Genomic DNA, 21,094 nt, shown 5'->3' on the forward strand with positions numbered 1-21,094 from the left:
TTATTTGGTGTATACATTTAGTTTGAGCCTCTATTGTGGTGTTTGAAAATAATCTCCATACAGTTTGCAGGGATTTAACACTTGTGACTGATCCTTTTAATTTCCATTTAACTAGCTTCATCATTTTTGAAGTTAAATGCTACTCTTGTGGGTTTCTTTGCCATTTTTTCCCCCACAGGTGTGTTAAATTTAATTACATTATGGTCACCATTAACAAGAAGGTCAGGTATATTCACCTCTTGAACCAGATCTTGTGTTCCACTTAGGACTAAATCAAGAATTGCCTCTCTCCTTGTGGGTACCAGGACACGCTGCTCCAAGAAGCAGTTATTCATGGTATCTAGAAATTTTATCTCTGCATCCCCTGAGGGGACAAATACCCAATGAATATGAGGATAGTTGAAATTCCCCGTTATTATTGTGTTTTCTGCTTTTATAGCTCTCTAATCCCTCTGAGCATCAGACACCATGTCATCACATGTCATGCCAGTCAGCCACTTCACAGTCATCAACACCATGCCAGTCAGGTGATCAGTAGTACATTCCTACTGCTATACTCTTATTGTTCAAGCATGGAGTTTCTATCTATAGAGATTCTATGGTACTGTTTGATTCATTTAAGGTTTTTACTTTATTTGATTCTATGCTTTCACATATAGTGCCACTTCTCCACCAGAGCAACCTACTCTGTCATTCCTATACATTTTGTATCCTGGTATTACTGTGCCCCATTGATTATCCTCATTCCACCAATTTTCCATGATGTCTGTTATAGAAATATACTCATTCAATGCTAGACACTCTAATTCACCCATCTAAGTATTTAGACTTCTAGTATTTATATATAATCACGTGTACATTTTATCAATGTTCAGTTGCTTGCCTTCATGTGTTACATTTAAATGGAACTCTTTTATATTTGACTACCTGTACTTTAGCAACTGTACTTTACCAACTTCTTTCCTATCCATTTTACTAGGATATAGAGTTTCCCCCTTTAATAAATTCATCCCTAAGGGATGTCTCTGCCTGAACCATGTGCTCCTTCATACCTGTCAGCTCTCCTCCCGTACTTAGTTTTAAGAAAAAACAAACCTCTACAACCTTTTTAATTTTACATGCCAGCAGGCTGGTTCCATTTTGGTTTAGGTGGAGCCCATCCTTCCTGTACAGGCTTCTGCTTTGCCAGAAACTTCCCCAATTCCTAATAAAACTCAAACCCTCCTCCCTATACCATCATTTTATCCACTCATTGAGACCTGCCTGTCTGCCAGTTTGGCTGGCACTGTGTATAGAACTGGAAGCATTTCAGAGAATGCTACCCAGGGAGGTTCAGGACCTTAATCTCTTACTTAGTAGTCTAAATTTGGCCTCCAGGAATTTCTCCTACCTTTTCCTATGTCACTGGTACCTACATATACCATGACCATCGGCCCCTCTCCAGCACTGCACATAAGCCTGTCTAGATGTCTCGAGAGGTCCACAACCTTCACAACCAACAGGCAATTTACCATACAGCTTTCCCAGTCATCACAAATGCAGCTATCTATATTTCTAATAATGGAATCATCCACCTGCTATTAGCTGGCTCCTTCTGTTAACTGGGGTTCCCTCCCCAGGAGGGCATCCTCAGTGTGAGAGGATACCGTGATGTCATCCAGAAAGAGGTTCCCAATTATGGAGATTGTTTCCCTTTTCTCCAGCTTGATGTTCTCCTTCCTGAACAATTTCATCCTCCTTAACAGCATAGAGACTGTCAGACTGGACTTGGGACATCTCTATGTACCTCGCTGTCTACCTTAACTCCTCCAGTTCTGTAACTCTGGCCTCAAGAGCTTGCAGTGTGTCTCTGAAGGCCATGAACTTCTTGAACTGTATGCATACATGTCAGTTGCTCACAAAGCAGGTAATAGTACATGCTGCATTCAGGGCAACAATCTCGGTAGCCCTCAGTCTTCTGCTGGACTTCCACCTGCATTATTTTTACTCTTGCAGGGTTCTTTTTTTTCATATTTCACAATGTGAGGAACTACAATAGCAAAAGGCATATGAATACAGTGTTATCCTGCCCATTTAGTAAAGAGTTGATGAGAGATCAAAGGATGAAATTTACACCTGTGCAGAGATCCAGCATGATGCCCTACACCTAACAGCCACCACAATGACAATCCTTGATAACTGGATTCTCAGTGGATGGCTTTTAACTTAATAAATGCATCAGAGTCTGTTTAATAAGACCCACATTAAATTGGTTGGATTTTGATCTGCCCATAGAAAGGAAACATAGCTGAAAACTCTAAAGAAGAAAAGTTAATACAGATCTGAGCTGGAGATAATCAAACAAACTGCTTATACAGCATGCAAAAACTTCGCATTAGGTCAGTCAACCCCAGGCATACACCTTTAAATATATTCATCTGGTCAACTCCTTCAAGACCAAAAGGACTTGAATCCGATAACTAATAATGAAGGGATGACATCTGCTTGAGTCTGAGCCATATAATAGTGGAGAATGATAAAACATCAATGAAAGATTTAGCAATGGATGCACTCCCAGAAATTTAAATTTGTGATTTAATTGTAAAATCATCTATAAGGACAGAAGAACATGACATAAGAATGGCCATACTAGATCAGACCAAAGGTTCATCTAGCCCAGTATCCTGTCTTCTGACAGTGGCCAATACCGGGTGCCTCAGAAGGAATAAACAGAGTAGGTAATCATCAAGTGATCCATCCCTGGTCACTCACTCCCAGCTTCTGCCAAACAGAGGCTAGGGACAACATTGCTGCCCACCCTGGCTAATAGTCATGGATGGACCTATCCTCCATGAATTTATCTAGTTCTTTCCTTATTTGAAACACTTCCTTATTTACTTTCTACATGCTCAGTCATGATTTTATAGTCCTCTATCATATCCACCCTTAGTCATCTCTTTTGCAAGCTGAAAAGTCCCAATCTTATTTATCTGTCCTCATATGGAAGCCATTCCATACCCCTAATCATTTTTGTTGCCCTTTTCTGAACCTTTTCCAATTCCTCATCTTTTTTGAGATGAGGCAACCACATCCACATGCAGTATTCAAGATGTGGGTGTACCATGGATTTTTAGAGAGGCAATATGATATTTTCTGTCTTATTATCTAACCTTTCCCTAATGGTTCCTAACATTCCGTTAGCTTTTTTGACTGCCACTGCACTTTGAGCAGATGTTTTCAGAGAACTATTCATGATGATGCCAAGATTTATTTTGTGAGTGGTAACAGCTAATTCAGATCCCATCATTTTATATATGTAGTTGGGGTTATGTTTTCCAATATGTATTACTTTGTGTTTATCAACACTGAAGTTCATCTGCCATTTTTTTGCCCAGTCACCCAGTTTTGTGAGATCCCTTTGTAGCTTTTCGCAGTCTGCTTTGGACTTAACTATCTTGAATAGTTTTGTATCATCTGCAAATTTTGCCACCTCTCTGTTTACCTCTTTTTCCAGATCATTTATGAATATGTTGAATAGTATTGATCCCACTCCAGACCCCTGGGACACACCACTATTTACTTCTCTCCATTCTGAAAAATTAACCATTTATTCCTACCCTTAGTTTCCCATCTTTTAACTAGTTACCGATCCATGAGAGGACCTTCCCTCTTATCCCATGACAGCTTACTTTGCTTGAGAGCCTGTGGTGAGGCTAGAGTGGTCTGAGTAGAGTAAACTGAGTCAAGTAAACTACAGTAGTCTGATAAAAGAAAGAAATCTGTTTTCATGGTATTTTTCATTTGCAAGAAGTAGAGATGAGAATAACATACTCCTTTTATTCAGTCAATTAACTCGATAAATCGATTTTGGAATTCTGTTGGAGTTCAATTAACCATTAAGTTAATAAACTATTTCCATGCCAATGTCATGTTAGGGAAAATATACCAATTATACCACAAGCATACCAGTTATATAGCAATATACCTCAGCTATATGCAATGGCAAAAATCCCAATTTACATTATACAAGGATGTGGCAATGTATCCTGTTTATACGGTAAGGAGCACCAAGAGGCATACTAGCTGCAAAAGCCTGTCATGAAGTGAATTTCAGCATTGAGAAAAATGCACTATATCCCACAATAATCCCAGAGATACCTCAGTCTGATTGCAGTAGACATGTCTAAAGGTTACTCTAGATATAGCAAAATAGAAACTTATTGCAATATAGCAGCCTAGCATCGTTATAGCAACATCATTAATGGCAGAGAACTCTATGAGCATCTTGAAACTCCTTTGGGACTTTTACAAGTGAAGCTTCTCCTTAGTGTATTGGCTAATTGCTTATCCATAATTTTGAGATAAAGCATGCTGCCTTCTTAAACCCATTCACTGCAGCATGCAATGGCTGCAGACAAATGATTTTATGGCAGTGTCTGTGTTCTGGGGCACATCTTGCTCCAGGCTTTTCAATGTACAGCAATCAAAAAAGCTTTTCATACCTGAGCCATTCTTTTTTGGTGACAAATCTGAGGAACTGCCCCAGATTGATGTGTCATTAGAGGAGGTTTTGGAACAAATTGATAAATTAAACAGTAATAAGTCACCATGACCAGATGGTCTTTACCCAAGAGTTCTGAAGGAACTCAAATGTGAAATTACAAAACTACTAACTGTGGTATGTAACCTACCATTTAAATCAGCTTATGTACCAGATGACTGTAGGATAGCAAATGTGATGCCAATTTTTAAAAAAGGCTCCACTGGTGATCCCGGCAAATACAGGCTGATGCACCTGACTTCAGTACCGGGAAAACTGATTGAAACTATGGTAAAGAACAGAATTATAAGACACATAGATGAACACAATTTATTGGGGGAAAAGTGAACATGGTTTTTGAAAAGCGATATTATGCTTCACCAATCTACTAGAATTCTTTGAGGGGGGTCAAAAAGCATGTGGACAAAGGGGATCCAGTAGATATAGTGTACTTGGACTTTCAGAAAGCCTTTCATAAGGACCCACGCCAAAGTCTCTTAAGCAAATTAAACTATCGTGGGATAAGAGGGAAGGTCCTCCCATGGATCGGTAACCGGTTAAAAGATAGGAAACAAAGGTCTATACTGGGACCAATCCTATTCAACATATTCATAAATGATCTGGAAAAAGGGGTAAACAGTTACCAAGGGATCTCACAAAACTGGGTGACTGGGCAACAAAATGGCAGATGAAATTCAGTGTTTATAAATGCAAAATAGTGCACATTGGAAAACACAATCCTAATTATACATACAAAACGATGGGGTTTAAATTAGCTGTTGCTACTCAAGAAAGAGATCTTGGAATCATTGTGGAAGGGGCAGAGCTGGCAGGCTAGCCTCCACAAAAGGGGGGAATTAGCTTCCGCCCATGAGGAAAAGTATAGATAGTAAGACCGAAAATAAAATATTGCCTCTATATAAATCCATGGTACACCCACATCTTGAATACTGCAGGCAGATCTGGTCGCCCCATCCCAAAAAAGATATATTGGAATTGGAAAAGGTTCAGAAAAGGGCAACAAAAATTATTAGGGGTATGGAATGGCTTCCATATGAGGAGAGATTCATAAGACCGGGACTTTAAAGCTTGGAAAAGAGACGACTAAAGGAGGATATGGTAGAGGTCTATAAAATCATGACCGGGTATGGAGAAAGTAAATAAGGAAGTGTTATTTACTCCTTGTCATAACACAAGAACTAGGGGTCACCAAATGAAATTAATAGGCAGCAGGTTTAAAACAAACAAAAGGAAGTATTTCTTCACACAATGCACAGTCAACCTGTGGAACTCTTTGCCAGAGGACGTTGTGAAGGCCAAGACTATAACAGGGTTCAGAAAAGAACTAGATGAGTTCATGGAGGATAGGTCCATCAATGGCTATTAGCCTGGTTGGGCAAGGATACAAAACCATGCTCTGAAGTGTCCCTAGCCTTTGTTTGCTAGAAGCTGGTTATGGGCGACGGGGGATGGATCACTTGATGATTACTTGTTCTGTTCATTCCCTCTGAAGCACTTGGTATTGACCACTGTCAGAAGACAAAAAGAAAAGGAGTACTTGTGGCACCTTAGAGACGAACAAATTTATTTGAGCATAAGCTTTTGTGAGCTACAGCTAAGTGAACTGTAGCTCACAGAAGCTTATGCTTAAATAAATTTGTTCGTCTCTAAGGTGCCACAAGTACTCCTTTTCTTTTTGCGGATACAGACTAACACGGCTACTACTCTGAAACCTGTCAGAAGACAGGGTACTGGGCTAGATGGACCATTGTTCTGACCCAATGTAGCTGTTCTTATGTTCTTATGCAGATGTATGACATGTCAAATGGCTTCTCAAACCTTTCTATATGCAAATAAATGATTTATCTGAAATCTCCTTGCTTCACCAATGAATTGCCTCAAGGCCAGCATGGAGCTGAGCAAAGTACCATATAGGCAATAGCAGTGTCAAGTTGATGGAAACACCTGAGGCTGGATTCACTCTGGAACTTAGGCAGTGCAATTCTCAGTATTGTAACACTGAACTTGTAGGCACTTAGCCACTCAGTGGAATTGACAGCTGGGAGTTAGGGGCCTTGGCTCCCCGTAAAATCCACGGGAAGTATTACATGCCAAAGAATGAGATCCACAAAGTCAACATGCTTTTTTAGGGAGCCCCCTAAGCTATCCAACAGCGAGTGTCCCAGCCACTGGGCTATAGGGCATTCTGGGGCAGGTTTTTCCTCAGCCTCTCCTGGGGTTGAAACCATTCAACTTTTTATAAATAATCACTAGAGCAGGGATACTGGAACTTGGGTCTCTCACCTGTGAAGGGAGTGCCTTTAACCACTAGGCTAGAACATCAGTCTCTCTCTGGACCAATGCATATTTAATTATTTATATGTAATAGAACAGCTTCAACAGGAGAGACTAAGAGAGCCCTCCTCAGAATACCCCATAGCCCTCTCTTAGGAAGTGGGAGAGGAAAATTGAAATTCTCTCTCTACTCCTGGAAGAATTCTGCACCCCTACAGGGGTGCAGAATTCATACCTTCTGCAGATTTCTTGGCTCCCCTGCAGAAAAATGGGGGAGCCAAGAAATCTGTGGGGAACACATGCCCCTTCCCCACGTCTGCTGGGAGCAGCTGGCAGCAGAGAGTAGATCATTGCGGGCGGAAGGAGGGAGGCTGGGCGGGCGTCCGTGGAGAGACATTAAGGGGGTGGGGTTGGGCGCATGTCTGCGTGTGAAGGAGTGAGAGAGACTCCTTCCCTCCCTCTCGCTCGCTGGTGCTGCATCCCGCGCTGGGAGGCGTAGGGCTGCCTGAAGCAGGCGCTGTCCCTGAGGCAGAGCAGGAATGTAACAACTAAGCAGGCCGGCTGCTAATGTTCCCATTGTTAGTTAACTGTTCCCATTCTAAGTCAATTAAGGCTCCTTTACTTTGCCAGAATGGTGTAAAGGAGCCTTATTGTAAATGACAGGACAGGACTCCTCAGCTAGGAAGGTCTGTCTGCTGTCTCGCTTTTTTCCTGTGCCCGAGAGCCACATTGGGGTTAGATTACAGCTCAGGATCTATTTTACTTATCCATTTTAAAAATGTTTGACTTTCATGTCTGAAAGTCTGAGCAATTTAAAGCAACATTCTACTTTACAGAACACCAAACACCAAAATAAAAGTAATGTAATTTAAGTGAAAATCCAGGATTATAACTGGAATGCAGGGTCTTGGTTACCAAGTATTTGTAACTTAACTTTGATGTGTTTAGGAAATGCTGAACAGTTATTGTGATTTTTTTTTCCTGTATGGTAGTTTAAATCAATTACTAAAATAAGTGAAACTGGTATGATTATATTGAATTATTTTGACAAATAAAATATGCAGAATTTTGGATTTTTTGGTGCAGAATTCCCCAGGAGCATCTCTCCACATCAAGCAGAGAGAGGAATTGAACCTAGGGCTCTCACATCCTGCATGAAGTGCCCTGATGACTGGGCTAAAAGTTACAATGGGGCAGGGGACTCACCACTTCTTTTTACTCCAGCCATTTTGGGTAGGCTTAGGTATGCTCTGAGACCACCTACCGGATTGCACCTAGTTTGAGAAGAAGGAGGAGGATTATTTATTATTAATAGCCAAGATTATTACAGTCGTGCTTAAGGGTCAACCAAGAATAGGGCCTACTTGTGCTATGCACTGTATAAACATAAAGTAGAGGATGGTCTGTGCCCCAAAGAACTTACAATCTAAATAGACACAACAGACACAGGCTAGGGCCAGACAAACAAGCCGAGTGAGCCATGTGATGGTAGCAAATAGCATGTTTGTTCCACTTTGGGCTGGGGGAGTTTACTTAGTAGTGGATCAGCTAAATTGGTAAATGGAAAGAAAAGGCAAGGAGGGGCAAAGGGGACAGGATCGGGGGGAATAGGCTGAGAAGCACAGGTGTGGAGTGACACTAAGGCAAAGAAATTGTAAGAGAAGAGTAGGGTTGGAGCCAACAGCCAAATCAGCACAGGGCAGAGAAAGTCAGAGAACTTTCTACAGTTTTGACTAGAATGTCCTAAGGTGAAAAGGGGGGCTTAGGTTTGAGATAGGTGCCCAGGTGCCCGTGCTGAGGCAGCTGTGCCCATGCCCAACAACACAAACTTAGGTGCCTAGGGAACTTTAATGGTGGAAATTTAAGCATGTAGGGACTTTAGGTGCCTAAAGAGTTAGGCGGCAGCTGAGAAGGGTTTTTGAGGATCTCAGTGGAGCTTATATGTTGGATTTAGGAACCTAAAGTGACATCTAGACATCTAAGTCCTTTTGGGCCTCTGTTCCCAGATACCTTTGTGGATGACATAAAGGTGTCCAAGAATGGGACAACTCTTCAGACTTTATGGAATTGCTCCAGAACATGCCTATAAATATTTAAAATGATGTGTTCTCTGTTCCCAAAGAGAGTGCTGGCTCTTCAGGACATCCCAAGACTGGGAAAATGCTTTAAGCAAAGACAGCAAACAAACTAAAAAATAACCCAGGTCCCTGGTCAGCTGTCTGATGTAATCTGGGTTGCCTCAAGCTAGTAGCGCACCCCCAAGTGCAAGTAGTGCACCAGATAATTTAGAAGAAAGAGAGCCCCTCTGTCACCCCAACCTGAAGAGCCTGATGGCGGGAGTTAGACCAGCCAGCTGTTCCTCAAAGGAAAGGCAAGAGGGCCAGCTAGATGCTCCCCAAAGACACCACCAAGTAAACAGGAAGGAGAACCTGGGGGATGTTGGGAAGAGAAGGGTCTCTGGAAAAGAGAGAAAAGGTGAGAAATCTCTGAGAAGGGAGGGAGCTAAATAGGTTGATATTTAAAATCACAGGATATTAGGATTCCAATATCTGAATGTGATTTTATTAGCCTATATGCCTGTGACATTGCTTCAGAGATGACAAGTAGCAGACCATAGATATGTGGAGCAGGTGGCTGCATATCTCAAAATATTTGCAATTGTACATGTCTGTCCAGTCATATTAGCAAGTCTTCTCAAGCACCTAAAATTCAGATCTGGCACTAAATCTTTTCTTTGTTCTCCCAGCGTAAAGGCAGAAAGGGGGTGTTGAGGGTGGAGTTCACACTCTTATCTTCAAGGAGCCAGAAGTCCACAGTGAAGCCTCTATGTAACTGTTATCCTAGCCTCTCTGCACCTTCTACATGGAGATTCCCAACCACTGGATCCTGATAAGTCAAGATTCAGTAACCTTTTTCCAGTCCATCCTAGTGGTTCCTACTGGACAAGGCCCTTCAAAGTCAGCACAGAACCTCCCTTCAGTGCACAGGATTCCCAGATATCCCATCTTTGCAGCCATGTTACCTGCATCCATCCCGCTGCAGAGATGTGTTCTGTACTATAAATCCCATTAATCCCTTGAAATCACGGTAAAATAAAGAATAGTGAAGAAAGACAAGAATGGGGTTTTCATGACAAGTTATAATGAGTAGCTGGTTTTTGTTTTTAGAATTATAATGAATAAAGACAATCCTATTTATTATTTAAATCTTTCTTAATTTTAAATGAGCAGTCCTAGTGATAATTACCATGTTGTGCTTTGGTCACGTTTCTGTTTTCTTTATTTTTAACCATTTTATAACATTTTTAAATTTTTAAACGTTCAGTGAATTTTCATCTGTGATAGGTTACTGGCCTAGCAGATGGTGGGGAGGGGAGAGCATCAAGTGTAATGTATCAATTTTAGTAAGTCTTTTGACACAGACCCACATGACATTCTCATAAGCAAACTAGGAAAATGTAGTCTAGATGAAATTTCTATAAGGTGGGTCCACACCTGGTTGAAAGACTGTGCTCAAAAATTGGTTATCAAGGGCTTGCTGTCTAACGGGGAGGGACTAACTAGTGGGGTACCACAGGGGTCAGTCCTGGGTCCAGTACTATTGAATAGCTTCATTAATGACTTGGATAATGGAGTGGAGAGTATGCTTATAAAATTTGCAGGTGACACCAAGCTGGGAAGGGTTACAAGCAATTTGAAGGACAGGATTATAAATTTAAAATGACCTTGACAATTTGCAGAAAGGGTCTGAAATCAGCAAGATGAAATTCAATAAAGACAAGTACAAAATACTTCACTTAGGAAGGTAAAATCAAATACACAACTATGAAATGGGGAATAACTGGCTAGATGGTCATACTGCTGAAAAGGACCTGATAATTGTAATGAGTCACACATTGAACATGAGTCAACAATGTGATGCATTTGCAAAAACTTCTGGGTGTATTAACAGGAGTGTTGCATGTAAGACATGGGAGATAATTGTCCTGTCTGCTCAGCACTGGTGAGGCCTCAGCTGGAGTATTTTGTCCAATTCTGGGCACCACGCTTTAGGAAAGATGAGGCCAAATTGGAGGGAGTCCAGAGGAGAGAAACAAAAAGTATAAAAGGTGTAGAAAACCTGATCTATGAGGAAGGATTAAAAAAATTTGACATGTTTAGTCTTGAGAGACAATAACAGAGGGGGAGGGGGGAACCTGTTAACAGTTTTCAAATAGGTTAAGGGCTGTTATAAAGAGGGTGGTGATCAGTTCTCCATGTCCACTGAAAGTAGAATAAGAAGTAATAAGCTTAATCTGCAGCAAGGGAAATTTAGGTTAGATATAAGGAAAACATTTCTAATTCTAAGGGTAATTAAGATCTGGATTAGGCTTCCAAGGGAGGCTGTGGAATCTTCCAAGGGAGGTTTATAAGACCAGGTGGATGAACACCTGTCAGGGATGGCCTAGGTTTATTTGGTCCTGCCTCAGTACGTCAGCCTGGACTGGATGACATCTTGACGTCCCTTTAAAAATTATTTGAAAATAGGGCAATTTCTATGGTGTGGAAAGGGACTTTGCTGTCATACTGCTTCAGCTGGCTTTCCAGTAACTCCACTAAAAAATGCTTCCACACACTCATGGTCAGGAACAGTTTCCTGATGAATAAAACTTAAAGAGCTTAATGTGGTAAAATTGGGGATGATGGGATAATTTCCATCCCAGAATACTGAAAGAGCTGGCACATGAGACTGCTGGTCCGGTAGCAAGGATTTTTAATAAATCTATCTGTTTTGGGGTAATACCATATGACTGAAGAATAGCTAACGTCATCCTATATTTAAAAAGGGGAAAAAATGATCCAGGCAATTACAGACCTATTATTCTGACCTCAATAACATGCAAGGCTTTAGAAGAAATTGGTAAGGAAAGAATAATTAAATTAATAGAAGAAAACATTATGTAGTGCAATATGGGTTTATCAAGGTAGATCATGCCAGACTAACCTATTTTCCTTCTTTGTGAAAATAACTGATATTTATTTAAGGGAGGTGCAGTAGATCTAATATATTTGAACTTTAGTAAAGCGTTTGATGCGATAACACATGGAAAATTATTAGTTACATTAGAAAAGATGGGGATTAGTACAAGAATTGTGAAGTGGATAAGAAACTGGGAGAATAACATGAGGGGGAAAGCAGTCTAGGAGAGCTGGTTGTATTTTAAAGAATCCTTATTGAGGTTACAGGGACAAACCATCCGAATGTGTAGAAAGAATGGTAAATATGGCAGGTGACCAGCTTGGCTTAACAGTGAAATCCTTGCTGATCTTAAACACAAAAAAGAAGCTTACAAGAAGTGGAAGATTGGACAGATGACCAGGGAGGAGTATAAAAATATTGCTCAGGCATGCAGGAGTGAAATCAGGAAGGCCAAATCACACTTGGAGTTGCAGCTAGCAAGAGATGTTAAGAGTAACAAGAAGGGTTTCTTCAGGTATGTTAGCAACAAGAAGAAAGTCAAGGAAAGTGTGAGCCCCTTACTGAATAAGGGAGGCAACCTAGTGACAGAGGATGTGGAAAAAGCTAATGAACTCAATGCTTTTTTTGCCTCTGTTCTCACGAACAAGGTCAGCTCCCAGACTACTGCACTGGGCAGCAGAGCATGGGGAGGAGGCGACCAGCCCTCTATGGAGGAAGAAGTGCTTTGGGACTATTTAGAAAAGCTGGACGAGCACTAGTCCATGGGGCCAGATGCGCTGCATCCGAGAGTGCTAAAGGAGTTGGTGGATGTGATTGCAGAGCCATTGGCCATTATCTTTGAAAATTCATGGCGATCGGGGGAGGTCCCGGATGACTGGAAAAAGGCTAATGTAGTGCCCATCTTTAAAAAAGGGCAGAAGGAGGATCTGGGGAACTACAGGCCAGTCAGTCTCACCTCAATCCCTGGAAAAATCATGGAGCAGGTCCCCAGGGAATCAATTCTGAAGCACTTAGGGGAGAGGAAAGTGATCAGGAACAGTCAGCATGGATTCATCATGGGCAAGTCATGCCTGACTAATGTAATTGCCTTCTATGACGAGATAACTGCCTCTGTGGATGAGGGGAAAGCAGTGGACATGTTATTCCTTGACTTTAGCAAAGCTTTTGATACGGTCTCCCACAGTATTCTTGCAGCAAGTCAAAGAAGTATGGGCTAGATGAATGGACTATAAGGTGGATAGAAAGCTGGCTAGATCATTGGGCTCAATGGGTAGTGATCAATGGCTCCATGTCTAGTTGGCAGCTGGTATCAAGCGGAATGCCCCAAGGGTAGGTCCTGGGGCTGGTTTTGTTCAATATCTTCATTAATGCTCTGCAGGATGGCGTGGACTGCACCCTCAGCAAGTTTTCAGATGATACTAAACTGGGAGGAGTGGTAGATACGCTGGAGGGTAGGGATAGGATACAGAGGGACCTAGACAAATTGGAGGATTGGGCCAAAAGAAATCTGATGAGGTTCAACAAGGATAAGTGCAGAGTCCTGCACTTAGGATGGAAGACTCCCATGCACTGCTACAGACTAGGGACTGAATGGCTAGGCAGCAGTTCTGCAGAAAAGGACGTAGGGGTTACTATGAACGAGAAGCTGGATATGAGTCGACAGTGTGCCGTTGTTGCTAAGAAGGCTAACGGCATTTTGAGCTGTATAAGTAGGGGCATTGCCAGCAGATCGAGGGTTGTGATTGTTCCCCTCTATTCGACATTGGTGAGGCTGCATCTGGAGTACTGGGCCCCACACTACAAGAAGGATGAGGAAAAAGTGGAGGGCAACAAAAATAGTTAGGGGACTGGAACACATGACTTATGAGGAGAGGCTGAGGGAACTGGGATTGTTCAGTCTGTAGAAGAGAAGAATGAGGGGGGATTTGTTAGCTGCTTTCAACTACCTGAAAGGGGGTTCCAAAGAGGATGGATCTAGATTATTCTCAGTGGTAGCAGATGACAGAACAAGGAGTAATGGTCTCAAGTTGCAGTGGGGGAGGTTTAGGCTGGAAAGTAGGAAAAACTTTTTCACTAGTAGGGTGGTGAAGCACTGGAATGGGTTACCTAGGAAGGTGGTGGAGTCTCCTTCCTTAGAGGTTTTTAAGGTCAGGCTTGACAAAGCCCTGGCTGGGATGATTTAGTTGGGGATCAGTCCTGCTTTGAGCAGGGGGTTGGACTAGATGATCTCCTGAGGTCCCTTCCAACCCTGATATTCTATGATTCTATGATTCTATCAATTCTGAGGAGGATCATGATATTATACAGAAAGATCTGGTTTATCATGAAGACTGGAGTAACAGAAATGCGATGAAATTCAATAGTACAAAGTACAGCGTCATGCACTTACAGTCTAATAATGAAAATTTCTGCTACAAGCTGGGGGCTTGTCAGTAGGAATTGACAAAGGAAGAGAGAGACCTGGGTGTGTGGGTCGATCACAGGATGACTATGAACCACTAGTGTGATACAGGTGTGAAAAAAGCAAATGCAATCCTAGGATGTTTTAGGCAAGACATTTCCAGTAGAGATAGAGAAGTATTAATGCCATTGTACAAGGCAATAGTAAGACCTCATTTGAAATACTGTGAACAATTCTGGTCACTCATGTTCAAGACGGATATTAATTTAAGTTGGAACAGGTGCAGAGAAGAGCTACAAGGATGATCAGGGGTATAGAGGACCTATCTTATAAGAGGAGACTGGAAGAGCTTGGCTTGTTTAGCCTACCAAAATGAAGGTTGAGAGGGATATGATTGCTCTCTATAAATACAATAAAAACAACTAGCTATGGCTCTATATGATCAGAGCTCTTTCAAACATTCCTATCCACAGCTGCAATACAGGAAGGAATCCTTTTCCAACATCTGTACCTGTGCCACTTCTTCCATAGAAGGTTGAGGAGTGGATGATTTATTTTTAATGTAAATATATGGCTAATGGACTGGCTACCGGGAAAAATGTGTCTCTTAAATAATTTCAGAGGAAAGAGGCCACTTTCCCACTCTAGGCTACAGTGGCCTTGATGGACTTGAGTGAGATAATATATTCTTACAATAATCACCCGGTGTGGAACGCCAGGCAATACCATGCTCAGGGAGTATTGTATCATAAACAGAACGATTACGACAGGTCGAAGATTTCAGACAGCTGTTACATTGCCATGCCACAGCAATTAGCCGCCTGAAATCTCAGAAAAGCTCCCATGCAAGGAAACCATGTAAAAAATCACCGACGGCTACACGACTGGAAATGTGGTGCACATAGCTTGAAATACTTGATGAGGACACCAAATTGCACATTCACATTGCTGAACACCTTCCAGCAGGCACAAAGGAGGATTGTTCGACCTGAAGATGTTTAAATTGCCACCACACAAGAGTTGGCAGGTTAAAAGTCAACATGCAGAAGTGCGACTATTCAAATGACCCAGGTACATTTGACTGCAGTGAAATACAAACTATGGAACGTCTGTTGATCTAACAGCTCCTGAAGAAGCTATGCACCGTGGAAAATCTTGCCAGGGCTACAGACCAGGACATATCATGTATCCAACGTGGGTAAAAACTACGATTCTGGTGCAAGGACATGAGAAGAAGGGTGACCCTCGTCAATCATGTATAGGATCAACATGAGTATTTAGTTTGAGTAACTCAGGGATCAAGTGCTCAAAACAGTGTAGGGTACAATTTTTGTGGTACAGCTAATTATTTTCTTTTAGTTTCTAATAGTTTTATTTGTTTTCTTAGTAGTGTGCAGAGGTAAGTTTTTTACCATGGATAATTTTTGCTTGTGTTCTTACAGACTGTAGGAAAATGTAGAAACAACCCACTCAAATTCTCCTAGTTTCTGTGCCACCTTTTGCACCTTTGATGTTAATAGATCAGTCTTGCTATTCTATGATGTGCTGCTTGCGTTGATGCTCTTAATTTTGTCATTCATTTCCTGCTATAAAGATTTGAAAACCTTTGAATCTTGTTAGTTTTTGATTGAGTCTTAAGTCAGATGCAGGAGTTAATAAAGAAGGCAAGCCTAGAATCTCAACTGAGTGATGCTGACCACTATATGATAAGGTCTAATATTAAAAAAATAGGAAAATGGATAACCACAAGTTATAGGGAAAAGTAAGAATTTTTAAAACCATAGACTCTGCCTCAAGGCTATTTGAGAATTCTGTATTTCAGATATTGATGGTTTGAATGCTTATGATCAAAAAGTAAAAGGAAGAGAGTAAAATGGTAAGTTTAAGTGGAGAAGTGCACAAGTTTATTAATAGCAAGAAAGCTTATGTCAAATAGAAAGTTCCTGTCAAACACTAACAGTAGACTGAAACAAACATACACCATATAAGGTACAAGTTCAAAATACTGTGGCAATAGGGATGATATGAAGAATAGATAGCCAGAGATATTAAGGTACTGTATCAAATTATTTATGTGAGAAACAAGAGGTCTGTGTATGTAAGTGTAAACCCAGGTTACCTATCGAAAGGTGGGACCCAAATATTCTAGCTCCTATAGAATTTGGCAATAAATTCATGGGTTATGTTTTCAAATAAGAGTATTGATGAGTTATTAATTCACAATAAGATTCAGATATCAAATTCCCAGTTGCTCTTTTAACTACTCTGCTCATCAAGGGTGTGAATCTGCCATCCTTACTCCCTCTGAGAAATACCTCATTCAACAAGCAATCCTATTTGTTTAAATGGACTACTTGAGCAGAAGGGTACTATTCAGCATGAGTAAAGGTGGTAATTTGACTCCAAACCAGTATTTAATTTTACCAATCTGGGATTAGAAAAGATGTTCATTCTAAAGTAGAATAGTTTGCTACTTATGAAAATTAGTATTGAATGATGACTTAATAGACACATTGTCCAATGTAACTTTGTATTTCTCTAAAAGTTCAAAAATGTTTCTTTTTATACGAATATAGATCAAATCTGGCACTCTGCTTTAATAATTCATACTCCTTATGTGTATTTATTTTCTTTGAATCATTTTCTGTGGTATCTTGAATATAAATATAGCAACAACAAGAAAGGAAAACAGTTACATTATTGAGAAGATGTGAACTGACATAAACAACCCTACTTGTTTGTTTCTCTGCAGATAGAAAGGAAGTGAAGGTGGGAGAGTATAATGCTGTAGCTGATACACTGGAAATAATCAACAACACCATCAGGTTCCAAGGTAGGACAGGAAATGGAAAAAATGCACAACAGTTATATGGATTGCTATATAGTTCAGACTTCATGCTTTATACAGACACGTTTTATTATTCTGTTACTGAAAAAAATGGTTATAAAATCATATGATGAGGGGATTAGGGCCAGTCTATCATGCTTGATATTTTATTATGTCACGCAAGCTCTTAAAAGCTACAAAAGGAGAGTTCTAAATAGAAAGTAGCAACATTCTGAATGATTATATTGTGTTAGTATTTCTCATTTCGACATCTTGTGCTAATCATAAATGATCTGTGAAAATGGATATTCTTCATTATTTCAGTGGGTTTCAGAATATGTTTTCTCTTTCATGTTCACAAATCCAAAATGCTTTAATTTCATTCCTATGTCACCTCCAACAATCAGTCTCACTAACATGATGTGTGAGTATAGAAAGAGGAGGTTACATTTCTCTTAGTCTTTGTAACTTCATGAAGATGCCAGTTGTCATTTTATTGTCTTCAGTAAACTTACAGAAATGAATAAGGGGTCTCTTTTTTCACACAGATAATAGTTGTGTGCATGTATAACTAGGTACAGATACAACAAGTAGTCTGGTGGCACCTTAAAGACTAAGGTGCCACTGGACTCCTTGTTGTTTTTGTGGACACAGACTAACACGGCTACCCCCTGATAGGTACAGATAAAGGGCCAGATCTCGGGCCCTGCTAAAATTTCTTTATGCTGGTCTGGCAGCACAAAGCAGCATTAAACTCGTTTTAAAGGATCCATTAAAGATTCCCCCAGCATGAGGGATTGCTTGGGTGATACAGAACTGCCACACCCTTCTTTTCCCAGCACCCCAGCAGAAGCTGTGTGGCCAAGGTGTCCCTATATCCGTGCAATCCCTGGCTACTGGAATGGCCCTTTATGGCTTTTGGGAAGCTGGTGCTACTTTCTGTCTCAGAAAATCAGGAGTACAGGATCTGGCCCAAAGCTTTTGTATAGAATGCATACAGTATAAACAATCATAAAGTTAACAGCTATTAAATTGCATTTCCATTCTGCAAATGTGAAAAATAAATCTTATAGGACCATTGGTTGTTTCAGTTTAATACTGATACAAATACCCAATGTGCTCTATGCAGTCATTTAGTTACTGTAGATTTTGAGGATGGTGTCCTTTAATGTAAGCCTCTCTCATTCAGATATGTTCTTTATTGTATTTTTGTCTTATTGCCTGCTTAGTTTTGTGAAGAACATCGCCCTTCGGGTAAATATATAACTCCTGAATTAAAGTTCTGCAAAAGATTTGCAGTCTGAGGGGGGAATTCTCAGGTGTGTTGCTCCAGCCCAGCTAGTATAAAATGGCTGCAAAGTAGTCATAAGGCCCCTACAGGGCATATCCCCAGTATAGGGTCTCAGAGGTAGTACTCAGAGGTAGTGCAGAGCAGGCATAGACCTTTGCAGCAGTTGCCCGCACAGGTGTGTTCCAGGGGTGAGTTGGCAAGAGATAGAGCATGAACTGATCATTACTGTGCCCCAGGTATTCTACAATGGTGCAGCAGCCTACTGGGGCCATTTCACATAGGACACAAGTTAGGGTAACCTTCAGGGCTGTTCTCACCTGAGTTGAGGTGGGATCCTAGAAGCCCTGGGAAAGGGGAGACATGGGCTGCGCCCCCCTTCAGCTCCTGAGCCAGGCTCAGCACTGGTGCAAGGATGATTCTGCCAAGGGAGTGCTCCCAGGATCCACTCCCTGATGGGTTAGGCATAGCATCACAGGATACAAGACCAACCAGCTGCTTCTATAAAAGCTCTCATATAATATCTACACCACTTGATCAGCTCAATACTGGTGGCCCATTGGGAAATGTATTCAGTGTTTTAAAATATTTTTCCAAGTTAATTTTCTTATGAAATCATAGAAATATATCTGTATGCTTCATGCTTGTTTTTTTTAAACTGTCTTGAAACGGTTTAGGGAGTAATGATGGTTTATCCTGTAAGAAATTTGATGGGATGTGCCAACTGTGTCTTTGGGGGGGGGGAGGGTTTCAACCCCCTCCCCCCTTATGCCCTTCTTTTTTAAGTCAGCAGTTAGAAGTGTGGTTATGGTAGAATAGTGTGTTAATCCATCTCTAACCCTATCTACTAAATGAAAACAACCACGTTTCACAAAAGTTGACAAACTCAGTTGTGGCTAAACAGGATTAAGAGTTTGCTGCACCCTGCGTGGGCAGGTTTCAACCATTGAGACTGTTTTAAAAGATGAAGACCTATGGGAGGAAGAATAGTCTTGTGACTGGGACTCAGGAAAGTTGGGTTCAACTCTTGGTTGTGTTTTGGAGTTGTGGTGTGATATTAGATAGGGTGACCAGATGTCCCGATTTTATAGGGACAGTCCCAATATTTGGGGCTTTTTCTTATATAGGCTCCTTTTACCCCGCACTCCCTGTCCCGATTTTTCATACTTGCTATCTGGTCAGCCTAGATATTAGACAAGGAGCTCAGTGTATCTGAATCTCATTTCCCCATCTGTAAAATAAGGGTATTAAAATTCATTTTGCCCATCCTTCCTCTGTCTTGACTATTTAGATTTAGATAAGTATGTAGGGCAGGGATTGTCCCTGACATTGTGTTTATATGTAAGGCTATGTTTTAGTCATGGGTATTTTTAGTAAAAATCATGGACAGGTCACAGGCAGTAAACACAAATTCAGGGTCTGTGACCTGTCCATGACTTTTACTATACCCCTGGCTAAATCTTGGGCCAGGGGGCTGCAGGTGCTCTGGGTGGGAGTGGTCTGGGGGTGTCGTGGGTGCTGGGGGGTGGCCTGGGACCCCCGCTGGTGCTGTGGGCCGGGGGAGGTGGCAGTGTGCGGCCTGGGACCCCTGCTAGTGCGGGGGAGGGGGGTTGGCGGGGCTTTCAGGCTCCCTACCCAGCTCCACATGTCCCTGCAGCTCCTAGAGGGAGGGAAGGCCAGGGTGGCTCCGCGCGCTGCCTCCGCCTCGAGCTCCGGCTCCGCACCTCCCGTTAGCTGGGAACTGCAGCCAATGGGAGGTCAGGAGTTGCACGGTCACGCCGGCCACTTCCTGGGTAAGCACCGCTCTGCATCCCAACCCCCGACTCAGCCCTCAGGCACCTCCCACACCCAAACTGCTGCTGACCATGTGGCTGCTTGAGTGTTTGGACAGCCCCTGAGCCAGCAGCACTGGCCACTGCAATGGTCACGGAAAGTCACGAAATCCATGACTTCCGTGACAGACACACAGCCTTATTTACACACAGCCTTATTTACATGCAATGGGCTTTTTCACATTTTTATTGTTTTTTTTCAAATACAAATATACAGGATTCATCATAATACACAAAGAAAGAAAGAAAAGGTTAAGATAAAGGGAAGGAAGTGTTAAGATAAAGGGTTAAAGGAAGGTTAAGATAAAGGGAAGGAAGCAAGTGCAAGTTGCAGTGGGGGAGGTTTAGATTGGATATTAGGAAAAACTTTTTCACTAAGAGGGTGGTGAAACACTGGAATGAGTTACCTAGGGAGGTGGTAGAATCTCCTTCCTTAGAGGTTTTTAAGGTCAGGCTTGACAAAGCCCTGGCTGGGATGATTTAACTGGGAATTGGTCCTGCTTTGAGCAGGGGGTTGGACTAGATGACCTTCTGGGGTCCCTTCCAACCCTGATATTCTATGATTCTATGATTCTATGAAGTGAAGCAACATATCTATCTTCAGGGGCTGCATTAATCAATGGGCTTTAAAAAGTCAACCCAAATTGCTTTGAATTTTTTGGGCATTCCCCTTCTGTGGAATGCCAGTCATCCATTAGCTGCAAGGTCAGCCACATCACTGAGCCAGGCATCAATATTTGGTCTGGATCAACCATTTTCATTTTTGCAGGAAGAATTTTTTAGTGACCAAAGCTGCATGTTGGAACCATGCCACCTTGTTACCAATTCACCTCCAGGTATCAGGAACATATCCAAGAATGAAACTTACTATCACAATCCCCACAAGGACAGAGCAGGGGCAAACTTGAGGCTAAGAATAGCTGAGGAATTCATAGTCAGGTCCAGACCAGGGTTGAAACCAAGGATCAGAGTC

The 21,094-nt window shown here is 41.6% G+C and overlaps 1 protein-coding gene across 2 annotated transcripts in view; it reads left to right on the top strand.

Annotated features, from left to right (window-relative positions):
- Positions 1 to 21,094, top strand: part of GABBR2 (gamma-aminobutyric acid type B receptor subunit 2) — an 844,982-nt gene that overhangs the window by 534,313 nt on the left and 289,575 nt on the right. For both annotated transcript variants that reach the window (XM_084618280.1, XM_084618281.1), the window contains exon 9: positions 16,927 to 17,007. In XM_084618280.1, the coding sequence (XP_084474406.1) occupies positions 16,927 to 17,007 (81 nt within the window). The remainder of the gene's footprint in view (positions 1 to 16,926; positions 17,008 to 21,094) is intronic.

The sequence above is a fragment of the Lepidochelys olivacea genome (genome assembly GCF_965140295.1).
Source record: "Lepidochelys olivacea isolate rLepOli2 genome assembly, chromosome: 2".
Classification (NCBI taxonomy): domain Eukaryota; kingdom Metazoa; phylum Chordata; order Testudines; family Cheloniidae; genus Lepidochelys; species Lepidochelys olivacea.